The following is a 27,406-nucleotide window of genomic DNA, read 5'->3' on the forward strand; positions in this document are numbered from 1 at the left end:
CGACGAAAGGACAAAGGGAACTTTAGTTCTGTGTCCTTGTTCAGGGACATACTTGGCAAGGCCAATCTGGGACTGGAGCCAGTTCCTCGAAGGAGCCAAGGTGGTGGTTTCTGAAGACCTGACTCTTCCCCCTGGCCTATGGTTTTTGGTCCTAAGGCAGCTCTGTCTGACAGACCCTGTGTTCTCTTTGCCACCTGTCTTACTTAGCTCTCTGCGGACCTTAGCCGGTTCCCTCCTACAGTACAGCGCTGTGCTTCTTCACAAACTTGCTTGGCATAGTCATCAGCTTCTGCAAGACATCCTTGTGGAAGGAATGTGACTGGGCCACAGGTGAAAGTAATCTTTGGAAGCTTTGTCCCGTTGAGAGACCTCTGATACCCCACTGAGAGAAGTGTCTGTGATTGACAGAAAGGAGCCATTTGGTTAAGGATAGGACGGGGACACCAGTAGGGCTATTGTACTGCAAATCGACCATCGATGGGAGGAGGGGACCGGAGAAGAGACCAGGGTCCCCCCATCCCCGCCCCGCCAGCTGCGAGAAGGAGGAAGGCTGTGTGGTCGGACGACGGACAACGAGCAGTTCCAGTCGGGTAGTGGATCTGCTAGCAGGCCGGAGACGCTCAGGGATTCGCCCCGCAGAGCTGCTACGCGGAAGGGATTCACCCCACGGAATTGCTACCCGGAAAGTTTATTCTTGTTCTCCTTAACTTCCTTTTCCTTTAGCATAGTCAGGTTGTAAGGAAGATCCCTTTGTTTAATAAATTCATAATAAAGGAACCAGAGCCAACACCTCCCGGTCCCAGTTACTGCTTTTGTCTTCTGTCATTTTTATCTCCCATCTCCAGTCTTCCTGCTCCACAATTTTGACATCACAGGTAGGCAGATTGTAGCAGAATCCTAACACGGGGCCCTTATTCCTCTGGGTTCACAGGTCAGGAGAGGCATAAGGACACAAAGTGCCTGAGAAACAGGCATTAGTCTCAGGGAACATGAAGGGGCATATTTATAACTGGGAACCCTGTGGCCATAAATAATTAGACACCAGCAGTTTTCCAAGGGAGGGCGAAGGTAAGGAACAGAATTACCAAAGTACTTGTGAGATCTTGCATACTCTGTCAATGGCAAGAGCGTTTGTCAAGCCCACTCTACAGAAGGAAGAGAAGGCTTTTCATCCAAGTGATAGTTAAAAAAAAAACACATTCTAGAGGGTGGATGACCCTGCTCACCTCTGTGACGGTCCTGGCCTCCTGTGTGACTTGTTTCTAAAGAAAGAGTCGTCATTCTCTGATTCTTCAGATAGAGAGGCATTGTCTTCATCAGAAAAGGAGCTGCCGTTCAGAGGGAAGCGGAAGTGAGTAGGAGGTTTTAAGCAGCTCAGAGGAGCACCACTCCTCATCCAGGTGAGCACTCACCCATCACTTTTCATCCCTTCTCAGGCTCAGCCACAATACATGTTTGATTAGAATGAGGCAGGAGCGTAGTGTTCTATAGAGTAAGTGCCCAGTGAAGATTAAGATACATTTTCTATAGCTTTCACACACTACGGCTTGATATACTGGTCAATGTCAATGTTTGTCCAATAAAAAGTATAGTCCCTAATTTTGGATTATTTTTATACATGTGAATGAACTGTCATTTCCTGATACCTCACTCCATTAACAGAAAATTCAATCACACACAAGGGCGCATGCACACACTCTCTATTCATTTATGGGTAACTATTTAAAATTGCACTGTTAAATTATATTATTAGACTTCATGTTCTATATACATGAAGTCTATTTCCACATTTATGTATAACAATGTCACCTATTTAGATTTTATATTTTCCATGGGTCAAGGCCTTTTTTATGAGTACAGAAGCATTTGTCATAGCCACGTAATAAGTGCTTCCAAAAACTACCCACCCTCTTACCCTTCATGCGATGGACAAGTTATACTGTTCCAAAGTATAAATAAGTTCACTAAATTAAATAGGTTATAATTTTAAAGTTACAAATTATAGAGCCAACTTGAAACCAAACCTAGATAATGCATGAGATGGTTGCATAGATTCACCTGCACGCTCCGTTTTCCATCCGCCGGATTTCCTTTTCAATAGCTGGGACAATCACATTGGGGATGTTTACAAAAGAGTGCCACGTATTGATAATATTTGTCTTCATGGCTAGTCTGGTATCTGGGAAGGAATAAATCGTATTAAAGAGAAGAACTTTTATGTTTGCCTGTACAATTATACTTCACACTACAGTGGCCACGCTGTGACAACAGAGATCTACTGAGGAGGAAAAAGTGCTCAAGCTGCGGTTCTTCAGCAGAGCCATGCTGTTCCACAGCACTGTGCATTTGCACATGCATACCTGGGAGGGGCACCACCCATCTCTTAAGCCCAGGCCAAGGACTCATCCCCTTCAGAATGTTAATCGTATCCTCCTGTCTCTGCTACAGCAATGTGCACTCACTTGAATAATTCTCTCATATGATAAATCACTACGCATTCTACCTTCACAGCTTCACTATGACCGTGATAGGGACCTTTGCCACAGTGGTGGAGTGCTTGGCATATCATAGACTTTAAGAAGCAGTTGCTCACTGAACAAATCCTGTCTTTTTTCCCCCTGTGGTGGGAGCATGTTATTGCTGTTTCTTTGACGTTGAGAACAGACACTGAGGCCTCGCACATGTTACACACGGTCTTTACCACTGACTTCTATCCCAGCTCAAAATCTTGTTCTTACATTTAAAAACTAAACTCACATAACTTTTCTCCATGAGTTATAGAAATTTGGTGGATTTACAATGATGTTTGAGTGTTTGTTAGGGTGTTAAATACAGTCAATGGGCAACAGCATCCAGTCCTCTCTCGTTATGGTGCGCTTTTGCAGTTCACAAAGACATAATGACCTAAAATTACATGCATTCATCTGATTCCTGTGCAGCCCAGATTCTCAGTGTCACTGAAGATTAGATGGTCATATAAACATCTATGATGCCAGGGAGGCAGAACTGAGATTAAAAACAACATTTTTTCTACCTTGCCATGACAGCCAGCAAGAATAGACAAGGGGACCACCTGGTTTTCTAAGACAGAAGTCCTTGGCCAGTCAGTCATTAGTCTTCTGAATCCTAAAATTCAAGGCATTAAGTTTACACTGTGACAGTGGCGGTGTTGGTGTTGGTGGTGGTGGAGGAGGAGGTGGTGGAGGTGGTATATAGCAAGAATGGAAAGACGAGGCCGGGCATGGTGGCACACAACTGTAATCCCAGCACTTGGGAGGCAGAGGCAGGTGGATCTCTGAGTTCAAGGTCAACCTGGTCTACAAGGTGAGTCCAAGACAGCCAAGGCTACACAGAGAAACTCTGTCTCGAAAAAACAAAAAACAAACAAACAAAAGAATGGGGAGGCCTTCGGATCTGGCTACAGTGTGAGTGGCTCACAGTTTAGAGCACACATTCCTATGTAACAGCAGCAGTGGCAACTTTCTCACTAACCTTCTAGAGGAAGAAGCTCCTCTGTGAGCCAGGTCTCCGATGCTGTTTGGTAAGCATGTTTTGAACTCAGCCTGGAGCCTGTTACCCCCAAGTCTTGCAATGATCATTAGGTCCTGGTCCCCCAAATTAAAGCTAAGAGGGGGAGAAAGGAGACAAGGAAAAACAGGTGTGCTGTCTAGTATCTGAAAATGAAAAAATTATTTTCTTGACTGTCACAGGATGTTGTAAAGACAGTCAAAAATGAGAATAAGGGAAAAGACAGAGAGAGGGATGAAAAGGAAAACAAGAAGGAAGGTGGAGACTGCGAGGGGGGAAAGAAAGGCTGAGATTTTATTATTTAGGGAAATATGAGAGTAACAATGCTGGGTCTGGGGAGAGGGCTCAGTAAATAGGTAAAGTACTTGCCATGTTAGCATGAGGACCCGAGTTAGACTCCTGGAACCCATGTAAATGCCAGACATGCTTGGCAACCTGTCTGTGATCCCAGAACTGCGGAGGAGGAGACAGGATCCCCTGGCAACTGGCTACCTAGAATGGCCAAATTAATGAGCTCTGGGCTCAATATATCAATAAGATGGAAAGGGATCAAGGAAGACACCTGACATAAATAGTTGGCCTCCACATGCATGTACACACATGGAAATATGCATACGCACCACATAGACATAGAGTGCTAATGGCTAACACTTTTCTGTGGCTGTTTGAAGATGCACACAGCAAATTCCAGAATTTACTGCAAAGTTTTGTACTGGTCTAAACCACTGTTTCCTTCAATGTATTCATAGGTCATTTACTGACAGACCAAAGAATCACTACAAAGTATGTCCCAAGTTAGCAAGCAGAAGAAATGTAAGGAAAGTTGGCCTGCAAATGGCTCAGTTGCAATGTGCTTTCCGTGTAACCATGAGGATCTGAGTTTGATCCCCAGAACCCATACAATGCTGTGTGTGGAGATGCATGCCTAAAACAGAGACAGGAGACTCCCTGAGACTCTGTGCCAACCAGTCTAGCTGATCAGCATGATCCAGAGTCAGTGAGTAGAGAGAAAGACACCCAGTGTCAACCTCTGACTGCCACACTTATGTGTACTTGCCTTGATCACACACATGCACACACACACATACACAAGTACGTATACAGCTAAAGATAATAGTGGTGCAGAAATACCCTTCCTCCATCCCAGGAATGTTCTATCACCTATAAAACTGATGTTTCTGGGTAGAAACGATATTGAGGTTTCTAAAATCTAGAGACCTTGATCAGCTTTGACTACTCCTCAGCACTGTACAGCTGTACTGGGCAGGCATGTTTACATTTATGATCATGTTGCACCCATAACATGGATAATTTTTAATATTGATTTATATAGTGCGTATGTCTGTATGTGTGTGCATGTGTGCACGTGCACCTGAGTATACATATGTGCACCGTGTATGTGCAAGAGCATGCAAAGGTCAGAAGCAAGCATAGGATCCCCTGTAACTGGAGTGACAGACACCTGTGAGCTGCAATTTGGATGCTTAACTCTAGACTCAGGTCCCTTACAAGAGCTCTAATCCCTGTAACACAAATTCTTCACTGTTTTCTCAAAAGAATCCTATTTGCCAATCATAAAACAGTTCTCTTGCCTCCTCTGAGCCTTCAGTAATTTATTGAGAAAGGAATTCATCACACATTTTTGGTCCCCATAATTCTCTGCGTCTAGCTCTGAATACACAGGTGCTGAGGGGCCTGATTCTTTGGGAAAGTCTATCAGCATAATATTTTGCATATACTAAATCTTTTAAAAATTTATGTATCAGTCCCACACCAAGTCCTGTGTACCTAAAATGTAATTCCTTGTTTTAATTATTTTACTTTTGAGTGAAAACATGTTATGAAGAAAAAGCCACAGATTTTTATTTTTAGTTTTTAAAATGTGTATATACAACAGGACAGAGATTAACGGATAGTGGAGAGCACAACCCCAACAGCTACATATACATCCCAGCTCCTGCATCTACGGCTCAGAGAACATCAATGAAGTGGAGGGGTTAAGATTTTAAGAGCCAGGGTACCAGGAAGTCTGTTGTAAAACCATCTTTCCTAGAGGTGACTGCATAGACAAGACTGAGCAGTAGCAATATCAGTGGACATGGTAACAGGGAAGGGGGAAATTCTTATGGTCTCACCTCCAACACAAAGAACTACAGGTAGCCGTTGGCTGATGGGAGAAGGGGAATTAACCTCTTCCAGAGACAAGCCTTCTTACTGGGTGCCCAATGCAGAGTGGTCAGCCTTGAAACCATGTACACACAAACGACAAAAAATGGGTCCAGAAGGATATATTTACACTTGTACATACATGCATACTAAATATAATCAAAGATAAAGAGGCTGTCAACTTGAGAGGTTCAAAGGACTGTAGCTGGGAGGGACTGGAGAGAGGAAGTCAGGTAATTTTATTTCAATTAAAAATATTTTTTAGCTAACAAAATGTTAAAAGGTATGCCTTTTGCCAGGAAGTGGTGGTGCATACCTTTAATCCAGCACTCAGGAAGAGAGGCAAGCAGAGCTCTCTGAGTTTGAAGCCAGCCTGGTCTACAGAATGAGTTCCAGGACAGCTGGGGTATACACAGAGAAACCTCGTCTCAAACAAAAAACAAAAAACCCCAAACAAACAAAAACAAAACAAACCAAACAAATAAGAGGTAAGCCTTTGTGTGTGTGGGACTCCTCACATGCTGTGTTGTTCTGGTCTTTACGGAGGGCCCAGGGTGTGGTACAGATTGGTAGCATTTGTGGCATTGATGTCTGTCATACAGGAACCTGAAACAGTTCCGCCCATGGTAACTAACTGTTCCCTGAGCGAGACAGATCTTGTAGTGTCAGATCACAGGCAGGTAACTATGAACACAGTATCTGAGCTCACCCTGGGCCCAGAGGGTGGCTACGGCAACAGATTCCTCTTTCTAAGTATTTTTCTCATTCTTCCTGAACACACAGGCAAACAAAGCCAAGTCTAGCACAGAGGTAAATTCAGAAGCTCAGGGTACCCAATCCTTTAAACGAAGACCAAGTCACATGCAAGCACGAACCTTGACCTTGTTTACTAAGGTGACAGAAACCAACTTGATAAAAATCAACATGGAGGAACTCTCAGGAAGAGAATTTAAAAGAACCGTTCTAAGTAAACTCAATTAATTTGAAACAAACATTGATAAATATTCCAATATTTTGAGAAAATTAAGAGGTAGAAATAATCTTTAATCAAATTCTTGAGCTCCAAAATATATATTTGGTTGATTAAAATTGAAACAAGAAAGTTTTTTTTTAAAGCAACTTTACTTGCTGTCATAAAATATCTAAAGATAGTAGGAGCCAGGCATGGTGGCGCACACCTTTAATCCCAGCACTCAGGAGGCAGAGGCAGGTGGATTGTTGTGAGTTTGAGGCCAGCCTTGTCTACAAAGTGAGTCCAGGACAGCCAAGGCTACACAGAGAAACCCTGTCCCACCCCCCCCAGAAGAAGAAGAAGAAGAAGAAGAAGAAGAAGAAGAAGAAGAAGAAGAAGAAGAAGAAGAAGAAGAAGAAAAAGAAGAAGAAGAAGAAGAAGAAGAAGAAGAAGAAGAAGAAGAAGAAGAAGAAGAAGAAGAAAATAGTAATAGTAACATACCTGGAATAAATGACTGTAATACAATAACAGTTTTATGCAACACAATAACCATTACACACAAACACAACCATAGCAATTGTATAAAACAGAACAAGAGTTACAAGACAATAATAGCTGTAATGTAACAGACAAGTCATGACAAATAACAGAGAAATGGCAGCATTAAATTGTATCCTAAACAGGCAATTAGCAAAGACATAGCAGCTAAATTTTACCCTAGATCATAACTTCTAGATCTCACAGTTTCCAAAAGTGCTATACAAGCTGCCAAGGGAGAAAAGTAATCAACTCTATCCAGCCATGAAGTCTATAGGCCACAACAATAATAGGCCCTGCAAGGGATGCCCAGTGGTGCAATAGCGGCACCTTTATCGTGGAGTAACCAACAACTGTCTAATTGTGCTTAAAGCCACCCCAGGGATAGGTAAGTCATAGACTCTAGAGAAGAACCTACTACTGACATTTTCTTAAACCAATATAATTTCTAACTATATTCAAGATACATATCCTTATACCCACAGATAATTGTAGCTTTTATCCTTCCTTGAAGAAGTATCTTAAATCATAGGTTCCAAACCCACTTGCGGCTAACACAACTGAATGTTGGGGTCACAGATTTTTTTTTTGGCAACACTGAAAAGATTCTCAATGTAACCAAAAGTTGGTTCAAAATCCAAACTGTCATGAATGTGAGGTGTTTCTGACAACCCAATTGCTTTGTGAGGCTTCACTGCAGCCTTAGTTCTTAATACATAGTATGTGCAGTCTGCAGAGCACAAGCGGTTGCATCACATGGCACCAGCAAACAGTGTCCAAAACACCTCCATCGAGATTCAAGGCTACTGTTTCCTCTGAATTTTTTTCATGGTTTATCTCTATGTGTTTGATTTATACACCTGTTTTTTATACCTATAGACTTAGAGAGAATCACATGAAAATTTATCAGGGGTCACAGGTAGAAATGTTTAATGGCCAGGCGTGGTGGCACATGCCTTTAATCCCAGTGCTCAGGAGACAGAGACAGGTGGATCGCTGTGAGTTTGAGGCTAAACTGGTCTACAAAGCGAGCCCAGGACATCCAAGGCTACACAGAGAGACCCTGTCTCAAAAAACAAAAGACAAAACCAAAAACCAAAAACAAAATGAAAAACAAACAAAAAAGAAATGTTTAAGAAGCCTTACCCCAGGAGCTCTTATATATTGTTGAGGGTAAATGTATGAGGCCACTATTGATATCAGTTTGAAAGTTTCTCAGAAAAAAAAATACAACTACCATATGACCCAGATATACAACTCCTGGAAATATACCTGAAGATCTCTATATCCTGCTATAGGAATACTTGTACATTCATGTTGATTAATGCTGTATTCACAATAGCTAGGAAAATGGAATCAATCTAAATGTCCATCAACTGATGAATGGACAATGAAAATGTGGCACATGTATACAATGGGATTGTCTTCAGCTATAAAAGAAAATGAAATTATGATATATGTAAGAAAATTGATGTAACTGGAAAACATACTGAGCAAGGTAACTTAGGTTCAGTCAAATGCCACATACTATTTCTCATATGCAGATAAAAGTTTTGAATATTTAAATTTCCATGTTTGTCTTGGAATGACTGTGAAGACCTGAAATACAGAAAGAGGCCACAGTGGAGTGGGGAGGTCTTCAGAGAGGTGAGGACAGTAGAGCACATGAGATATGAAAGCAGAAGGAGGTGTGCTGGGGCAGCAAGGTTAAACGGAGGCGTGGAGGTAGGAGCACGGGCTGGACAAAATACTAGGGGGAAGAGGAAGCCAAAATCAAGAAAGTATGAAGAAGCCATATGGAAACCTATTACTTTATAAGCTAACTAAAAACATAATTTTTAAAAGTTTGAAGAGTCCCCTTCCTGAGTGAATAATGCTCCTCTGAGAAGCCACACAGTATTTACTGAAGGCAGCAATGGCAGGTTTAAGTTACTTCCCTTTGAGCTCTTGGTCAAGGGTGCCACCAAACAATACAGCTTATTACCACTGTTCTTTGTTAACCCCGGAATTACCGCTCTTCTTTGTTAACCACAAGAAGCAGGCAGCAAAATCTTTTAGCTGAAGATAACATACACTTTGGATTTTGACATAGAAAGATCATGCAGAACTCAGCTGGAAGCTCCCTCCCTCCCTGCTCTCAGCTTTCGCCATGGCGGAAGTTGATATGCAAGCCGCCGAGGAAGAAGAGTCACCAGTGGTCATCCCTACCTGTGCCTCTTAGCTCTACAATACCAATTTTCCAGGCCCACTGGTATAAATGATTGTTCTGGATGTAACCAACTTCATTCTGATTGGATATGAAGCCCACTCTATAGGAGTAAGCTCATGCCTGGTGCTGTAGATCAGACCATAGGCCAATATCTGGGGAGATTGTAGATGTTAGGGGTGAACCCACTGCTTCTGTTTTACTAAAAGGATATGTTGTTAAACCTCTAACTGGGTATCCATATCACCCTTCCAAGGATCAAGAACTGTCAAAGAAAAGGGGGCAGGAAGAAGGTAAGTGGTGGACAATAGAGAGCGAGTCATAAAGTGCTGGCTTCTGGGCATGACGTGGTTATTGCATTCCTAAACATGCCATAGCTGCTGTTGCCTGCACAGGGCCTAGGCAAGATGGAACCAGTCAACATTCAGTTATGGATGGGGCAAGGGCTCATGAGACCCCACGGCTGGCCAAGGAACTGTTGGCAACTACGTGCTGCTAGAAGATGGGAGTCCTTGTCCTTAGTGGTAAAGTGACAGCTCAATTACCCATGCTCCAAATGGATAGCTCCATACCTATGCCCATATGGATGGCCTTCGTTAAACACGGTGGCTACAAAGTGAAACCCAAAAGATATGATCATGAGAGGGTGGCTTGTTGGTGGAGGACCATTGAGGATGGGTCAGGTATAAGAGAGGGTGAATGTGATTAGAATTATTTCATATATATATATATGAACTAATTACTAAATTAATGTTAAAGTGAAAAAAACTTAAGATAAAAAAATGAGTAAAAGAAATCATGCCCCAGACCAAAAGGATGAGATAGACTTCTATGGAACTTTCTGCCCACTGGCTGCTAATACACATTTTCCTCCTTCGTATATGAAACATTCTCCTAGACAGACCACAAAATAAACCATAACAAACTATTTTAAGTGTCTTATCAGACTGCAGTGCACTAAATGTAGAAACCAGAAAACTTTAGAAGTGATATAAATATGTAGAAAACAAATAACTTACTTTTGCACAACCAGTAGCTGAATGAAGAAATTTAGTAGAAATTTTTCATTTTTCTTGAAACACATGAAAGTGCAGGCATAGCATGCCGAGTTCTGTGGGGCACAGGAAAGGGAAAGCTTGTGCAGTGAGTACACATCATAGAAGCTGGAAATTCTTCACTGAACAACCATTCATGGAAGCTAGAGCAATGGTTCTCAACCTGTGGGCTATGGCTCTCTCTTTGGGGTTAGAACAACCCTTTCACCGGAGTTACTTAAAACCATCAGACAACACAGATATTTGCATTACTGTTTATAACAGTAGCAAACTTACAACAAAATAGCAACAAAAATAACGTTATGGTTGGGGTCACCACACTATGAGGAGCTGTACTAAAGGGCCACATCATTGGGAAAGTTGAGAACTGCTGTTCTGGAGGAACTAGACAGGCAAGTACAAGACATATAAAAAACTAATAAAAGGGAAGAAATAATAAAGGCCAAAGCCAAAATAAATGAAATAGAGACCGAAAGTTACCAAAGACAGCGAAAGAGCTTGTTCTTTCGAAAAACAAGCAAGCATGACAAGCAAAAAGGAGAACTTCCAATAAATAAAATCAAAGATAAAAAGGAGGCAGTGCAACTGATGGTGCAGAAATGGAAAAGATCTAACAGGATTATCACAGAAAAATACATAGTAACAAATATGATAACCTAGAAGTTATGGAAAAATCCATAGATGCACACAAAATTTAAAAGATCAGATCATGAATAAATAGAAAACCTAATTATATAAATATCAAGTACTGATATGTAATCAATAATAAAAAAGACCCCATCAAAGAACAGCATAAGCCAAATGAGTTAGATCAATCATTTAAAGAAGAAGTGATGTCAGGTCTCTTTAAGTTACTGAAAAACAAAAGAGAAGGAATTTTTCCGAACACTTTCTAGAAGGCTAGCATTACCTTAATGCCCCAATCAGATAAGAATACAGCATAAAGAACATGATAGGACAGTGCCATTGATAAACAGAAACTCAGAAATCCTAAACAACAGCATTCTGAACCTAGGGCACAAGAGGAAGCAGTTCACCATAACTAGCCAAGTGGAGACTTCCCCAGGACAGCAGAGATGGATCAGTCTTCTCAAACCAATAAACATGTATACCACACCAATAGTATCAATAACAAAAGTCATATGGTTATCTTAGTAGATGCACCGAAGACATTTTAATAACTTTAACATCATTGATAAAAATCCCTGAAAAAATTAGGGACATGTGTATACATGCGTGAAAATGTCATAATGAAACATGGTATTCTATACAATTAATATACTACTAATAATACTTAAAGCAAAACCAAGATAACTCAACATAACAAAGGTAGGCTCAGCCAATAGTTAGAATTGTAAAGAATGAAAAGGGGCCGAAGGCTCATTCTGATGAAGAACATAACAGAAGACATTTCCCACAACATCAAAAACAAACTGCCAGTTCTCTAGCATTAGTTTATATTATATTAGAGGTTCTAACTTGTAATAAGGGAGAGAAGATATTCTAATTATAAGAGGAGAAATAAAACTATTTGCAAGTGATACAATAGAGAAAGAAGACTAAACAAACTTCAAAAAATAGAAGTAAATAAACCTATGAAGTTTTAAGGATTAAAAGGTCAATGTAAAAATTAAAATTTGTACTTATATGCTAAAAAGTATAAAGACATACATCTCATATGATCAATGTCAATATCAAGTTGTTTCAAGTCTCCCACATTCACCTAGAGCTTTTGGGACCCATAGAGGAAGCAGTGAAATGAAATGGAAAATGGGGGGAGGGGGCACAAGTAGGTAAGATTGTTCAAGTGGAAGTGGGTGCTCAGCCAAAAGCATAGAAGTAAGAGGGAGATGGCCCACCTGGACCATATAAATTAATCTGATTTAATTTCCACACCCAGAGAGGCACTGAAGAACAGATCTGTGAAAGTAAAGGTAGTTTGTTAAGATAGGAACTCATGTCTTTCCCAAGGGAACTGAAGAATCTTTGAAGACTTTAAGGAAGAAAATTATATCATCCCACATGAACTTTAGAAAGGTCAATCTGGTAGATAAAGGATACGGTAGATTCTATGCACCATTAATTATTCCTATAGAGTCTCAACTTGGTCCTTAATATTGGTCATCAACCCTCTTTCTACATGTATAGAAGTTGTTTCAAACCTCTAACATTCATCCCAGACTACACTTCCAACTCCCTTTCCCAAGATCATTAAACTGGGGCCAACCAAAAAATGTCCCATTGGCATGGCCTTCCGAATCTGATGGAGGCCAATTCATTGGTTGAGACTTCCTTTTCTCAATACGTCTAGATTTGTGTCCAATTGAACAAAAAACAACCAGCACAGGGAATGATGCAGAAACAGTGGCTTAATTTGAAGCACACAGATAAAACAAGGCCAGCCCACACTAAAGGCCCATCCAGGTCACTCACTAACCTAGTCTCGTGCCCTTCACACTGAGCTCCTACTGGAATTCTGCACTGGATTACCAGGTAGGCACACCTGTGAAAGCATCATTTATCGCCAGACAACACATTTGGAAATGGATGGAAGCAACACAGAGCAGCAAGAGCATTTATGCCCATACAGAAATGGACCAGTCCAGAGGGATTATAGCAGCCAAGAAGAGATTCACCGACTCCTCCTCAGGGAACTTAGAAATTTCCCTGAAAAGACAAAGGAAGCCTAGAGCATTCTTGGCCAAAATCCTGGACACTGATCCAAAAAGGATTCTAGCATTAGTAGGTAAGAAAAAAAAAAAGAAAAGAAAAAAAAGAAAAGAAAAACTACTAAACAAACAAAAACAAAGAAGGTGTATTCAGAAAACCACATAGGTGCACACAGATGGCAGAGAGTAGTGCATGGGAGTAAATGCGGTGTCAAGGTCACAGATATACTGACTGAATGCCCTATTTTCTGAAAGAAAATGAGGGTTGGAGGTTTCTAAGTGAGGCATCGCCCATTTTACAGTTTAATGATAACTTACAGAGAGACAGAAGCACAGAAGTCTCGCTTTCACCGGCAACCGGCCATGGCCAGGGCAGCAAGCAATGGACGGGTTATAATGTAGCACTAGGCACCAAATGATGCAGTAGCAGAGCAGGCAGTGCTAGGATGCAACGGCCTCTGTGTCACAGGACTCAGCGGTTCCAATGAGAAGGAGGGGGGTGGGGGAAGGCAGGTGTTGGGAAAATCCTGGGCTGCACCTCAACCGAGCCTGGGAGTGGGTAGGGTGGCTGGGTAAGTCCAAGCCTGTAAAAGATGAAGAGTTTGTATGATACATGGAATACGGCATGTTCTAGGGTTTGAGAAGGAGATGCCAGAACATGGAAACGTAATAGGGAAGGAGAAGTCAAGGGGACAAGGGTATCAAGAAGTTTGAAGTGCATGTCTAATGGGGAAAAACAGAGCTCCAAGTGGACAGCAGGAATCAAGGATCCCTGATGAACGCGGGAAGCCCCTTTGAGGCAGGGGCCTGCGAGACCATGGTGGAAATAAAGAGGAGGTCACCAGAGTGGAGAAAGACAATAGTGTATTGCACGGCTACTGAGGCGACCCAGAATGGCAGGACACTCCTCCAGAAGGACACTGGTGCCCCATGTGTCTGATAATTTGATGAATACGGAGCTCAGTGGATACGCAGGACAAGGAGTAGCAGAAGTTCAGATCCTCATGGGAAAGGATGAGGGTGTAGTGGGTGCTGAGATGGAGCAAGCAGTCTGGGGCAGGGAAGCCCTGGACTTCCTAAGTGGTTCTATTAGCATCTTCAGTCTGTGCATCATCAGTTCTTCAGGCTCCAGGCAAAACATTCGTAATTGCTTCAGGGGAACTGTCCCTGCGACTCACTAGAGTTTTTACATCCTGCTGTGACAACGGTGGACAGCATGAGGGCAGACACACGGGAAGGACCTAGATGTCGCCTTCCACCTCTGTACTTTAAGGCTGAGGGATAGAGAAACTAAGAAGTGTTTACTGAATGCCTAGGAACTCAAACATTCTATGAGGAATATTGCACAGTCCGGTGGCGACCTTCCTTGCTGTGACACGTTAATGGTTTCTCATGTTGTGGTGACCGCTAAAGCATAAAGTTCCTTTGTTGCTGCCGTAACTGTAACTTTGCTATACTCTTAAGAATTGTAATAGAAAACGTCTAATACGCGGGATGTGTGGCCCCCAAAAGAGTCACCACCCACAGGTTGAGAACCACTGCCACAGTCCGTCTGAAAGGTTGAAAACTACACTTATGTGGCCTTAAGTATTTAGAATGCACTTAAATTACACTTAAGCCAGACATGGTGGCCCATGCCTTTAACCAGCACCCAGGAGACAGAGGCAGGCAGGTCTCTGTGAATTTAAGGCCAGCCTGGTCTACGAAGTGAGTTCTACCACAGACAGATGAGGCGGTTACACGGAGAAACCTTGTCTTGAAAAAAAAAAAAAGAAGAAGAAAAGAAGTTGCGCTGGTTTAGGAAAATGGCAGGAGTGGGTTCCCCTCTAGGGCGTGACCTCCCCAGCTCCAGCTATTTGCCTAGGGTTCCAGTATCAGGCTGAAATGCCCCATTTAGCAGTCTATATGTCCAATTAGCTAACCTGTTGGTTAGCCTCAAAAAAGAAGTGCAGTCGTGGCACTTTGCTTTTTATTTGGCCCAGGACCAAAGTCCATGAAATAATGTAGTCCTCGGTTAAGGCAGGGCTCCCCATCTCAATGAATGTGACCCAGATAGTCACCCACACGCATGCCCAGGGGCTCGCTTCCTATGGGGCCGGTCAAAGTGGCAACTGACGTAAACCATCATACACTTCCACGGTGGCAGCCGCCACCACCTGCTCGATCCCTGCACCACATTCCATTCCTTTGCTCATTCTAAGTACTACACGGCCCCACTTCCTTACTTCCTCTAGCCACACATCTTGCCTGCACTTGCCAGGGTTATTAAATCTGGCATGGCTTATCTTTGACCCTTTTCCCTTCCATTTTCTTCTGTCAGGGTCCCACACAGTCAATTCCTATGGGGATTTTGCCTCTGCTTCCACTCTCTCATTTAATCCCGACTCGAACCTGTGAGGTGTGTTTTACGACTTCTCTTTGGCGAAGGCTTTTTAAGGTGTTTATTCAAGTCCAACCTCATGTTGTCTCCAAGCTAGTCTAGAAAATGCTACCCAATTAATCATCTTCTTTAAGATTAATTTTTAGCTGTGTGCACATACATATGCATGCGTGCCGTGCATGAGTGTGTGTATGAGTGAGGGTGCACGTGTCTATGTGTGAGGACCCCCAGTCCTATTCCTGCCTTCCCTCTTACCTTCCTCCTTTGATGCAGCCACTACTGTAAACTGGCTGTGTTCCTCCTCGTCTCTCTGACCTTTTAAACATCTACTCAAGCAACCACAGCCAATGTACAGTGTGAGGCATGCGTCTCAGGCCACAAAACATAAGTCTACATAATTTGCTTTTTTTCTACTGGAAGCTGTAGAATTTCTATTTTGAAATTATGCTAATCTACACAGAGCTGCTCAGTTTCATAATATATCATGTTAATATTGTAGCTTTATTAAACCTCTATATTTTGCCCCCTTTTCTGTCTTGACTATTAATAAAAATGTGTTTTCAATTATTTTTACTACTATGATTTTTTTATTGCTTTTGCTGCATATTGGGCTGTGGTAAATATCCTTTGTGTGTCTTCACTGCTCTGGTCACTAAAACCAACCATATTGCTGCTGTGATGGCTGTCCATCTGACATTCTGCTAGCCCCATACAAGCTTGCCTCTTTCTCCTGACCCATGCTGGAAACTGTCAGATTTAAAGTTTTTCTCTGTCTGATAGGTAAACATTTTTGCAATGAGGCTTGGGATGTGTGTATCAATAAAGTTGAACAGGCTCTCATGTTGATGAGTCGGTTACATTGCATTTATGTTAATTACAGGTTCATACCCTTGGTAATGGTCTTGGTTGGATTCTGTCATTGAATTATCAACACATATGTAATAAATGGTGGCTATGTGTGAAGCATCATTAACCAACTGGTCCTGAAACTGTAGCTGGACTTTGATTTGAACTTTCCGAAGTCATCTGCTTGTGTTAGTAAGTATCTGTTGCCCAGGTTATGGCTTGTATAGAAATTCAATGCATATAATCTTAATTACCATTAGAAGTATACATGTATGTGTATATACAAATATATAATGATATATATGTAGTTCTATTGATATATTTAGAAGTCATGTATATATGTCACCCAAGTAGTGAACTACTTCTATATAAATTGCAAACAAATTGGATGATAGATTTTTGTAAGCATTATGTAAAATTTGCGTAATATGCAAATTCTAAAGAACAATTTTCCAGCAAAGATGGTTGATGTATTTTGCAGTTCATAGTTCTGTCTCTTGGGAGTATTATCTGAAGATGGCTAAACTCAACAGAAGCTTCCCCTGTCTTGGTGGTTTCAGCGCAAATGGTCCCAAGTTTTACTATAGATGTTTTATTTGTTACTTATGCATTATTTGTAGTGTTTTATTTAAAAGTAAAGTATGCACCTTCAAATTTTTATTTATGTGTGGTATGTATGTATGTATGTGTACCATATGCATGTAGTGAGTGCTTGCAGAGATAAAAGTGGGCATTGCATCCTCTAGAACTGGCGTTAGAGACAATTGTGAGACATCTGATCTGGGTGCTGAGAACCAATCCCAGGTCCTCTACAAGAGCAGCAATTCTCCATTAGTTCAAAATGTGTCTTAAAAGATTACTATTGCCCAGGGAATGTAGTCCGGTTGATAAAGAGCTTTCATTGCACTGTAAATAGTTGGCTCACGTCTGTAATCCCAGGACTGAGAGCTGGGAGGAGGAGGGTCAGGAGTTCACAGCCGTTCACCACATCAAGGCATTAAATAAGACTTAGGTTGCTGAACGAAAACACAGAATGCTGCACCGAGTCCTCTGCATACATAATATAGCTTTCAGTTTAGTGTTTTAATGGGGCTCCCCGAGTGTGTGAATGGGTGGGTCTCTGATTCTTGTGCCTTCTCTTGGGCACTTTTCCTTCTGTTTGTTTGCCTTATCTAACTTTGATGTGATGATTTTTGGCTTATCCTGCTGTGTTTTTATTGTTGTTGTTGTTGTTTTGTTTTGTTTTGTTTTATGTTCTGCTGTTATCTCTTGGAAGCCTGCTCTTCTCTAGTGAGAGAAAGACAGGGAATGGATCTAGATGGGAAGAAAGTGGGAAGAATAGGAGAGCTGGGCGTGGTGGCGCACGCCTTTAATCCCAGCACTCGGGAGGCAGAGGCAGGTGGATCGCTGTGAGTTCAAGGCCAGCCTGGTCTACAAAGTGAGTCCAGGACAGCCAAGGCTACACAGAGACACCTTGTCTTGGAAAAAGAAAAAAAGAAAAAAGAAAAAAAATGGAGAAGGAACTGTAATCAGAATATATTGTATGAAGAAAAAATCTATTAGCAATAAAGGAGTGGGGAGATACAAACAACTATAAGATTGTAACTCTGAAAAGTCTAGAATTAAATGGTTTTGCATTGCTTGGATTTTGTATTTGATTACACATCAATTTTATAGGAAACAAATACATTTACTTAAGGAGCATTTTTAACAATATGCATAAATACATAATTAGGTAGAGAAAGCAGAATTTAAAACAATATATATAGTAATAGCATTTTATTAAAAGGATATACATGCATACAGAAAGGATAAATATGTCAATGTTAACTAGTGTCCTGTTAAATACTGAATCCTCAGCACTCTTCCTTTGTTCTTTATGTTTGTCCTTATCTTATCTGATATATTTTTGTGGTGTGGAAACTAATATTTAATAAATAAAATTCTGTTTAACAACAAAAGACCACTGTATAAGCACCTTCGCTTTATTTTTTGTTTTAAGGTCATTTTTATGTTTATGAGTGTTTTGTCTACATGTATGGCAGTGTATGCATGTGGTGCCTGTGAAGGCCAGAAGAGGGCAGCAGAGTCCCTTGAACTGGAATGACAGATGGTTGTGAGCCACCACATAGGCGCTGGGAATCAAATCTGGTCCTTCTGGAAGCTGCCCTCCCAGCCCAGCACCTTCACTTTAAAATGATGTTCTTTTCACTAGTGCAAAAGATATTTGTTGGCCGAAGAGAGTGACATTCCACTGAGACAACAGTATGTTCTGGCAAGATAATTACCCATCAACCAACGGGGCATGTTTTCAGGTCTTACCCAATCTCTATATTTAAATTGCAGGTTAGGTCACAATGAAACTTGAGGTATTACCGTCTAGAACCAGAGTAGGCTTTGCCTGCTCCACAATAGGGAGGAATCCAGTACCCAAAACAACAAATCACCTGCTTATCAAGGATGTGGCTTCTAACCACAGACTTCAGAAGACTTCAGAAAAGTGCTGTGAAGCCCCGCCTGAGAGCGTTCTGAGCTCTGGGCTCCTCCTTTTCTGTGAAACAAGCCTGATACATCCCTGTCTATTGTAACAACTGTCTGGAAAGTTAATGAAAATTGCATAAGGCTACGCTGAAGGCTTGGCAAGTTACACAAATACAGGTTGCTAATATGATTATGTAATCCAAGTTCAGAGACTGAGACAGACACAGGGGCCCGGGGCAGGAGAATCACCATGGGTTAAAAACCAGCCTGGCCTACACAGTAAGACCCCACCTCAAAATAGGACAGCCGGCATGATGAAAATAATCCTCTTCTCTTCCCTCTGAACCATCATTCTGAGGAGGCAAAATTGTCAAGGGAACTATTAAGAAAATAATAACTTATCACCCCAGTTTCAGAAGCAAGCTGAAATTCCCTTGAAAAATTATTACAGCACCAACACAACACTGTTGCTATGTGTGCCTCTCGAAAGCAGAGACGGCTTGTCAACTCACTAAGCCAATTGTTGTCCCTGGAGGAAGAGACCCTTGATACTTTCCCGGGAAGAAACAGTTTTGCCAGGAAAATTGTTATCATCATGATTGTTATCACAATCTTCACAGTCCACAGAAAATGCATAAAGCATCCACCACAAAGTAGAAATCTCAATCAAGAGTAAAACGAACAAAATCATCACATAGTCTCTTTTCCTATGAGCCCTTTAAGGCAACATGTATAATAAAAACAAACTTACATAGCTATTAAGTATCAGAAGAAGTAATGCTATAGTTTAATATTTAGTTTAGTGTATTTATGATATAACTATATGTTAGCCATCCTTCTGTTACTAGAACAAATAATACCTAAGATAATGAACTTATAGGAGAAAAAGTTTACTTTAGCTCATGGCTCCCATTTATGGCCAACTTGAGCCATTGCTTTTAGGTCCCTGATGAGAGTAGCAGATAGTAGTAAAATCAGGGAGCCTGTGGCAAAGCAAAATTTCTTACCTCAGGCCAAGAGTCAAAGAAAAGGAAGAGGTCAGAATTGACAGTCTCCTTCAGGAACACTCCAGTGACCTAAAACCTCCCAAACATTCCACTATCTCCCAGCATTCCCACCCTGGGGTCCTTCAATACAGGGGCCTTTAGGAGCACTCAATATCCAAACTGTGACATCTAAATTGTGACCCTGGAACATCATAAGATCTTGCAACACCAAAAAAGTTTTTCTTCAAAGTCTGCATGTTTTTTGAGTCACGAGTAGACGCACAGACTACACAAAGCCTAGAGACCGTCTCTCTTCTTCACCTCCACAAACAGGAAAGAATCCGGAACCTGGACTATTCGCTCTCCACAGTCCTGAGACCACACTTCCACTGCTTACAAACAAGGCAGTCTGTTGTGTTATTCTGTTATTGCGGTAGCCTGAAAAACAGAAACGAGCCCTAAGCACCCACTTCCTGTTACACACACCTACGTTCATAGGCAAATGGCCCATTGTCTCACTGTTCTCTAAGTCTGAGAGGAGCCAGGAGTTTACTTTATCTTCCTTCCTTGATTGCACTCACATTTTATGGTACTAACAAAGTTAGGTCAACACTTTAGTCAAATACTTACAGTTCAGCACTTGAAGTCACCTGGACACTAACTGCACAGACTTTGTCAGTCACAGCAAGTGGTCAACACTTAGTGTAACGTTTGTCTTCTCTTGTCAGTCTATACCTTATCCCCAAATGACCACATTAAAAATATTTATAATTTTGCTGACTGTAAACTGCAAATGACGTACAACCCAACCTGTGCCTCGTTAATTTTTTTTTCTTCTTCTTGTCAGCTTCCACTGACTGCTGCCTCCAAGCAGCACTGTGTAGTTTGCTGAGAAGTAAAGGGGACGAAGGGGAGGAAGAGAGTGAAATCCTGGAGGGCCAGGGAGACAGCCTGGAAGGAAAGGCACTTGCTACAAAGCCTGGCAACCCAAGCTCAATCTCAGGCTCTACATAAAGATCCTGGGAAGAGAGAACGAAGTCCGTGCCACATACACAGTAATAACAATAAACTTTTTAGAGAAATAAAGTAAAATCAAATCTGAAAGTATGGTGTGTACATAGGCCAGTACTGTTAAAGTTGGATCAGTGACAAAAATCACAAGATCTGTAACCTCAAGAGCTTGCCTCACAATAGAGAAAATGAACTTTTTTGGAAGATGAAATAGCATGAAGCAAAACCAAAATTAAACAAGTAACTAATGAAGAAAAGATCAAGTGTCTCTCCCTCCCTTCCTTGCCCTGCTGCACTCTCTCCCTCCCTCCCTCCTCTCCCCTCCCTCTCTCCCTCTCTCTCTCTTCTTTTCTCTTCTTCTTCTTCTTCTCTTTCTCTCTCTCTCTCTCTCTCTCTCTCTCTCTCTCTCTCTCTCATGTTTGTTTGTGTATATTTGTGTATAATTTTGAATCAAGGTCTCACTCTGTAGCACAGGCTAGACTGAAACTCACTATGAAGCCCAGGCTGGCCTTGAATTTGTGCTTAATCTTTTTGCCTCAGCCTCCTGGGTTCTGGGATTACAGACATGAACCACTATCCTGGGCTTCTGTATCTGTAATGGCTGGTTTCAGGAAATAAATTGTATACTTTTTAAGTTTCTCATATAGAAGCCCTAACCCCTACTACCCATGAATTTGGAGACAGAAGTTTTGAGGTTGAGATTAGCTGAAAGGAGGACAGGTCACCTTTACCCAATCTGAAGGGTGTCCTTGGAAAATGAAGTGAAGAGAACAGGGGAGGAAGGCACGTGAGAGGACAGAGCCACAAGATGGCTACCTGCCAGTCAAAGATAGCAGCTTCGGAAGAAACCCAAACTGTAGACACCTTGATCTTGACTTCCAGTCTCCAGAAGCACGAGGTGGTTTGTTCTGTGGTGAGCTGCCCTTGGACCTGAGGTCACCTAGGCATTATTTACAACGCCATCTAGACTGCAAACAGTAGCTACAGTACATTGTTTAGAACACAGCGACCTAAATGTCTATGTGTTCAGCACAGACAACAGCTTTGTATACTTTTGCCCTGCAGCTTGTTGGCTCTGACTTCATTTTGCTGTGGTCCCTCAAGTGGACTGATAGTCAGACGTAGGACATTGGGTATTGCTGTCTCTTCCTGGGCATCACAGTCTGGAGAAGTTACCATCAATGCACTGACTCATTGTCACAGTGGTCCTTGTATATGAGCCTCCTCTTTCAGCAGACTTGAGAACAAGTTCCCATTTTTATGTCTCTATAACAGTGGCCATGAACCTTCCTAACGCTGCAACTCTTTAATACAGTTCCTCATGTTGTGGTAATCCCCAACCATAACATTGTTTTTGTTGCTACTACATAACTATAATTTTCTACAGTTATGAATCATAATGTAAATATCTGATATTCAAGCCCTGTGAAAGGATAATTCAATGCCCCCCAGCCCCCTGTGCAAGAAAGGTCACGACCCACAGGTTGAGAACTGCTGCTCTTGCTCTATGACTTATATAGTGTCCAACCCATACTAAGCAAACAACTTTTTCTTTTAACTTTTATTGTTTATTTTGTTGTACAAACACTACATGTGAGTCAAGTAAAATATACATCTATATTCTGTGTTCCTTTCAAGGTTGTGTTTGGATGCTAATGACTGTCCTGTGAGCGTAAAACATGTGCTTATTGTTCACTGATGTCCTTACAGTAAGATGGTCCTGTGAAAACTCAGGGTGCTTTACAAAGAGATGTTATTAAGTTTATAAGTTGATTTTTAGAAGACTTGACATGTTAACATATCAGTTTTTAACCACACAATAAGAGATATCTTCTTTGTAAAAGCCTGCTTTATAGTTTGGGTAATTTTCAATAAATGTACTTTACATATTAAATTTTCATTTTTATAAGATATGCTATCACATTATCTAATGGATCTAAAAGGGAAGTTATACATTTATATTTTATTTTGTGAATTATCATCCTGCTAACTTGATATCTTATGGTTTTGAAATGAATCCATTTGAGAATTTAGGACCAATAATCATATTTTCCATTGGTAAATACCTTCAAAAATTAATCTCACACCCAGGCAAGGTGGCACATATTTTTGATTCTAGCATTAAGGATACAAAGGCAGGCAGATCTCTGTGAGTTACAGTTGAATCTGCTCTACACTCAGCATAGTGATATAGTGAGTCCCAGGTCAGCCCAGACTACATAGTGAGACCCTTAAAAAGAAATAAAGAATCTAAGAATCTTAATCTTTAATATTTTCCTTGTTTTGTTGTATCGAATCGGACAATATTAAATAGCAAATATTATATCTAGAATTCTTTCAGTATTTAGAATTTTTCCTATTTTCGCCTATTATTTTCAAATATATTTTCCTGTTGCATTAAGTTTCTTTCCTCACTAGTTTACCATTTTATCAAAAACAAATGTTTCATTTTATCAGTTACTTTCTTATTGGCTGCACAGACATCGCCAAAGCTCAAGCTGATTGACACCTCAACACTTGGGCACTGTCAGGAGCATTTTCCTCCAAAGAACAGGATTCCCCAATTATTGTCATTCAGAACCGCAGCAGAGGCTGCTTGCTGATGCATCTCTCCTCTGAGGGGGTGTGAGGAAGGGCCAGCTGAGAAAACAGGGTCAGGGCCATAGCCGAACTTAAGCTATTGTGAAGGGAAATAAAGTGCCGTGTTAATGTGTAGGCCACTCCTTTGACCTATTGGCTGGTGAATACGGCTGTGAGCAAAACTAAAGTTTCTGTTTAGAAAGATGCCTTGAATTGTGAAAGTTCTAAATAAATGCTTGTAGAATAGGTTAGCAAGTAAAAAATGAGTATATAGCTCTGCAGAAATGTTTTGGAGGCAGGTCTTGGACAATCGTTCTCAATTTGTCCATTTTAATTGTTAGCCAGCTTGACTCTTGATTCTCGCTCTAGATTCATGCATTGGTTCCTCTAACAAATAACCATTTTACTCAGATTTTTAAATCTTAGCACAGAGCTTCACAACTTAAAAGAGATACTCCCAAGAAAAACAAAGATCTGCAAGAACTGATTTTGCTGCTGTCAATTATCAAAAGAACTGTTTGAGGTTTTGTTTCTTTTCCTTTTGTTAAGGTCATTTCCAAGGGATAGGCTTATTAATTTATATATTTCTTATTCATTTTAAACTTTGAGCATGGCCATGACATGCACTTTATCTTATGTGTGATATTCTGCCTACATGTATGTCTGTGTAACACACGTGTGCTTGGTTCCCTCAGAGATCAGACGAGAGCATTAGATGCCCCGGAACCAAGCTATGGATGCTTGTGAACCATGAGGGTGCTGAGAATCCAACCTGGGTCCTCTGCAAGAGCAACACGTGCTCCTGATCACTGAACTGTTTCTCCAGCCTAGTGCACTCCTTTGCTTTGCTGGAATTATTTTATGATCAACATCTGTAAATGTTCCCAGAGAGAGGAAAGGGAGCATTCTCTGCTAGATGTAAGGCCCAGTAGGGAAAGGTTGAATATTTTAAGCACGTTTAAGCTCTGATGCTTCCTCTGTTCCATGGCTGATCTAACGATGACACTGATGAGTGAGAAGTAACTTCACACATAATAGAACAGGTAGCTTAGGGGACATATAAAGAGAAACACCAAACTCTAAAAACCCAGTAATGAGGCATATATTGATAGGAGCATGTCTTAAAGCTTTGTTTAATAGCATATAACTTTCTAGTATAAAATAAAATGACTAATATTTTAAAACATGAAGCCATAATAAAAGATAATAAGAATGATAAATGGAAGCTTTTAAGTATACAAAAATGAAATGTGGTTGTAGTTGATAAGAGCTACTTATTTAAGGCCTAATTAAAATGCACATGCTTATTATGGAGAACTAAAGATGTGGCAAGGCTGGGAGATGGCTCAGCAGTTAAAGATATCTCTGTGCAAATGTAAGGACCACACACACATATATACAAACACACACACACACCACAAACAACCTATGCACACAAACACACACACATACACAGGCAGATGTTCACATACACACACACACCCCACATACACACCACACACATGCACACACACACACACACACACACACACACAGAGGCAGCTGTGCATATACACACTACATACATCACATACACCACACACATGCACACACCACACACACACACACACATACACAGGCAGATGTGCACATACACACATACACACCACATACGCCACACACACACACACACACACACACACACACACACACACACAGAGTAGAAAAGAAACAAGATGTTAGGGTGAGGTTCTGACCCTCACTGAAGAGAGGTGCTGTCCTGGTGAGTCACTTCCTCTCCATAGGCCATGTCTTCATCTCTGAATGGGAGATCAGGTTGTCATAAAAGTACCTACAAAACCGCCAAAAACTAGGAAGTTTCCAGCAAATTGAAATTTGTGTGTTCACAGTCAATCCTTTGTTACCATTTACATGAGTGTGATGCCCAGTCTTCAGATATTGTAAAGAAAAGGAGAAATTAATGTTTAATATTTTCTTTAGGGAAGGCATACTCCTGTCATGGTTATTGCACTTACCTTCTTAAAGCAAAGTTTAAATTCCCAATAAACCCAGATTCAGAATAGCAAGGTCATGGTGTAAGACCTTCATTGCTATTTTTAAGTAAACTTGCGTATTAATTCACAAATCAGAATCAAAATGCAGAGGCTCTATACAGATTCCATTATTAGCTGTTTCTAAGGCTATGCCACAGGAGCCAACACAAAAGCTGGGGCAACTGACAAATAAAAGCACATGTCAGCATAAACTCAAAAACATAACTGAAATCACCACTGGGTTCTTACCTGTGCTTGTTTCAATGAGGTGCCTATCTTCCTGCAGTGCCAATCAGAGGTGCGTCCAAAACAGACGCAGAGTTATGGTTAATCTTGGCATTGTCAAAGTCCAGATGCAAGGTTTCATAAATATTAAATATGATGTTTTTCCTCTCAAAAAGAATGGCTCATTTTGTTAAATATTCCTCAGGAAGAAAGCTCCATGGTGCTGGCAGGGGCACATGATGTTCATGGCTCAGTACTGGATTTGCGGATTTGCGGGTAGATGAAAATAACAGCACCCAAGTCATCATTATCCTTAGCTTGAACCTGAGCTCATTAATATGTATGTGATAAATAAAAAGGCCTTTCTCAAAGCGATGTCTCTTACAATGCCTGAGAGTAAACCAAAAGAAATAGTGTCTAATAGATTTTATTAAAATAGCGTTGCCACTTTTCCCCAGGGCTATAATACCACAAGTTTATCATGAGGATTAAAATGAGACATGGTGACACAGATATCTGTGGAGGGCCTCAAATGCTGGCCATGTTGTTACTATAACTCTTGACAGACAAGAATCAAGAGAAACTATTTTAAAGTAATTACCTGTGTTCTTACAGACTTGCTTGATTCCTTTTCTAGCTGAAAATACATATTTCTGGCTTAAAATGTGCATCCCTAGGATTCATTTAGGGCAGTCTTTCCTAGCCCTGCTTCACACATGGACGAGGTAACTGAGATAAATGCCACACATGTGTTCATGCCGCACGGTGCTCTCGTGCTTATGACTTGCCTGCCGTGGGGTACTTTTTAAAGTGAGTGTGATGAGCTAAAGCAAACGGTAGGAGCACCTGTGACGAACAGCCCTGTTTTTAGAGACCGTGCAGAGGAAGAAGACCATTAGGACATGTTGGGATAAAGAGCTGAGGGACCACACCCAAGGAACACAAATATTTAAGAAGGAAGGAAAGCAAACCAGAAGACTTTGAGGAGAAATTTGTTTATTTATTTATTTATTGCTAAAATTGAAGATAGGTAGAAATTTCTTTCTGACATATGAAACATTTAATAGGAAGTTTCCCCAATTGACTCAAATTTGAAGGGGTGAGAATACTGCGTGTTGTTTTATTTTCCCTCCACAGTTTGACTAGCTTAACCTAGTCTACCTATCACTGAGTTTCTTTTCCGGGGACCTGCAGTAACCTTGACTGGCAAAAAGAGCACAGCCGTGTGGATTATCTACTTAACAGGCTACTTTCAACCGGGCTCTCTGTCCTGCTTTGTCAGCGCCTTCTAAGTCTTTATAATCCTATTTAAAGTGCCTGTAACTGTAGATGCTCACTTGCGTGAGACTGGCTGCTCTCATAGTTCTATTATTTAAAAAAGATGTGATTTGAGAATTTCTGGCTCTTGACTGTGTTATTAAGGTATTTGATCATCTGCCTCCCAACCTACCAAGACCTTCAGCCAGCACAGCCCATTAATGGCATCTCCGTCTTTATGGTCACAATTAAAGATTGCGTAGATAATTACATAACAGCTAAATAATTATTTTCTCTGTAAGAACCATAACCCCTCTGAGTTTAGGGCCGTGTCCATTAATTGTCTATTACTCCACAGGTATGGCTCAATACGATGCATAATTCAAGTACTTAGGAGGTCCCAGGCTCCCTTCTAAGCACTAGGAAGTTAAGAGCTAACAAAACCAAATTTCCACCGTTAGGAAGCAGGCATTCTGATGACGGTGAGGAGCAAG

At 41.1% G+C, this 27,406-nt stretch overlaps 1 protein-coding gene across 1 annotated transcript in view; it reads right to left on the reverse strand.

Annotated features, from left to right (window-relative positions):
* The window catches only part of CNGA1 (cyclic nucleotide gated channel subunit alpha 1), a 45,386-nt gene that overhangs the window by 11,960 nt on the left and 6,020 nt on the right, over positions 1-27,406 (reverse strand). Inside the window, exons 2-3 of the mRNA XM_084760157.1 lie at positions 2,059-2,179; positions 1,227-1,328 (exon numbers count right to left, since the gene is read on the reverse strand). Coding sequence (XP_084616283.1) covers positions 1,227-1,328; positions 2,059-2,165 — 209 coding nt within the window. The 5' untranslated portion in view covers positions 2,166-2,179. The remainder of the gene's footprint in view (positions 1-1,226; positions 1,329-2,058; positions 2,180-27,406) is intronic.

This window comes from Acomys minous (assembly GCF_964271855.1).
Source record: "Acomys minous genome assembly, chromosome: 15".
In the NCBI taxonomy this organism is placed as follows: Eukaryota; Metazoa; Chordata; class Mammalia; order Rodentia; family Muridae; genus Acomys; species Acomys minous.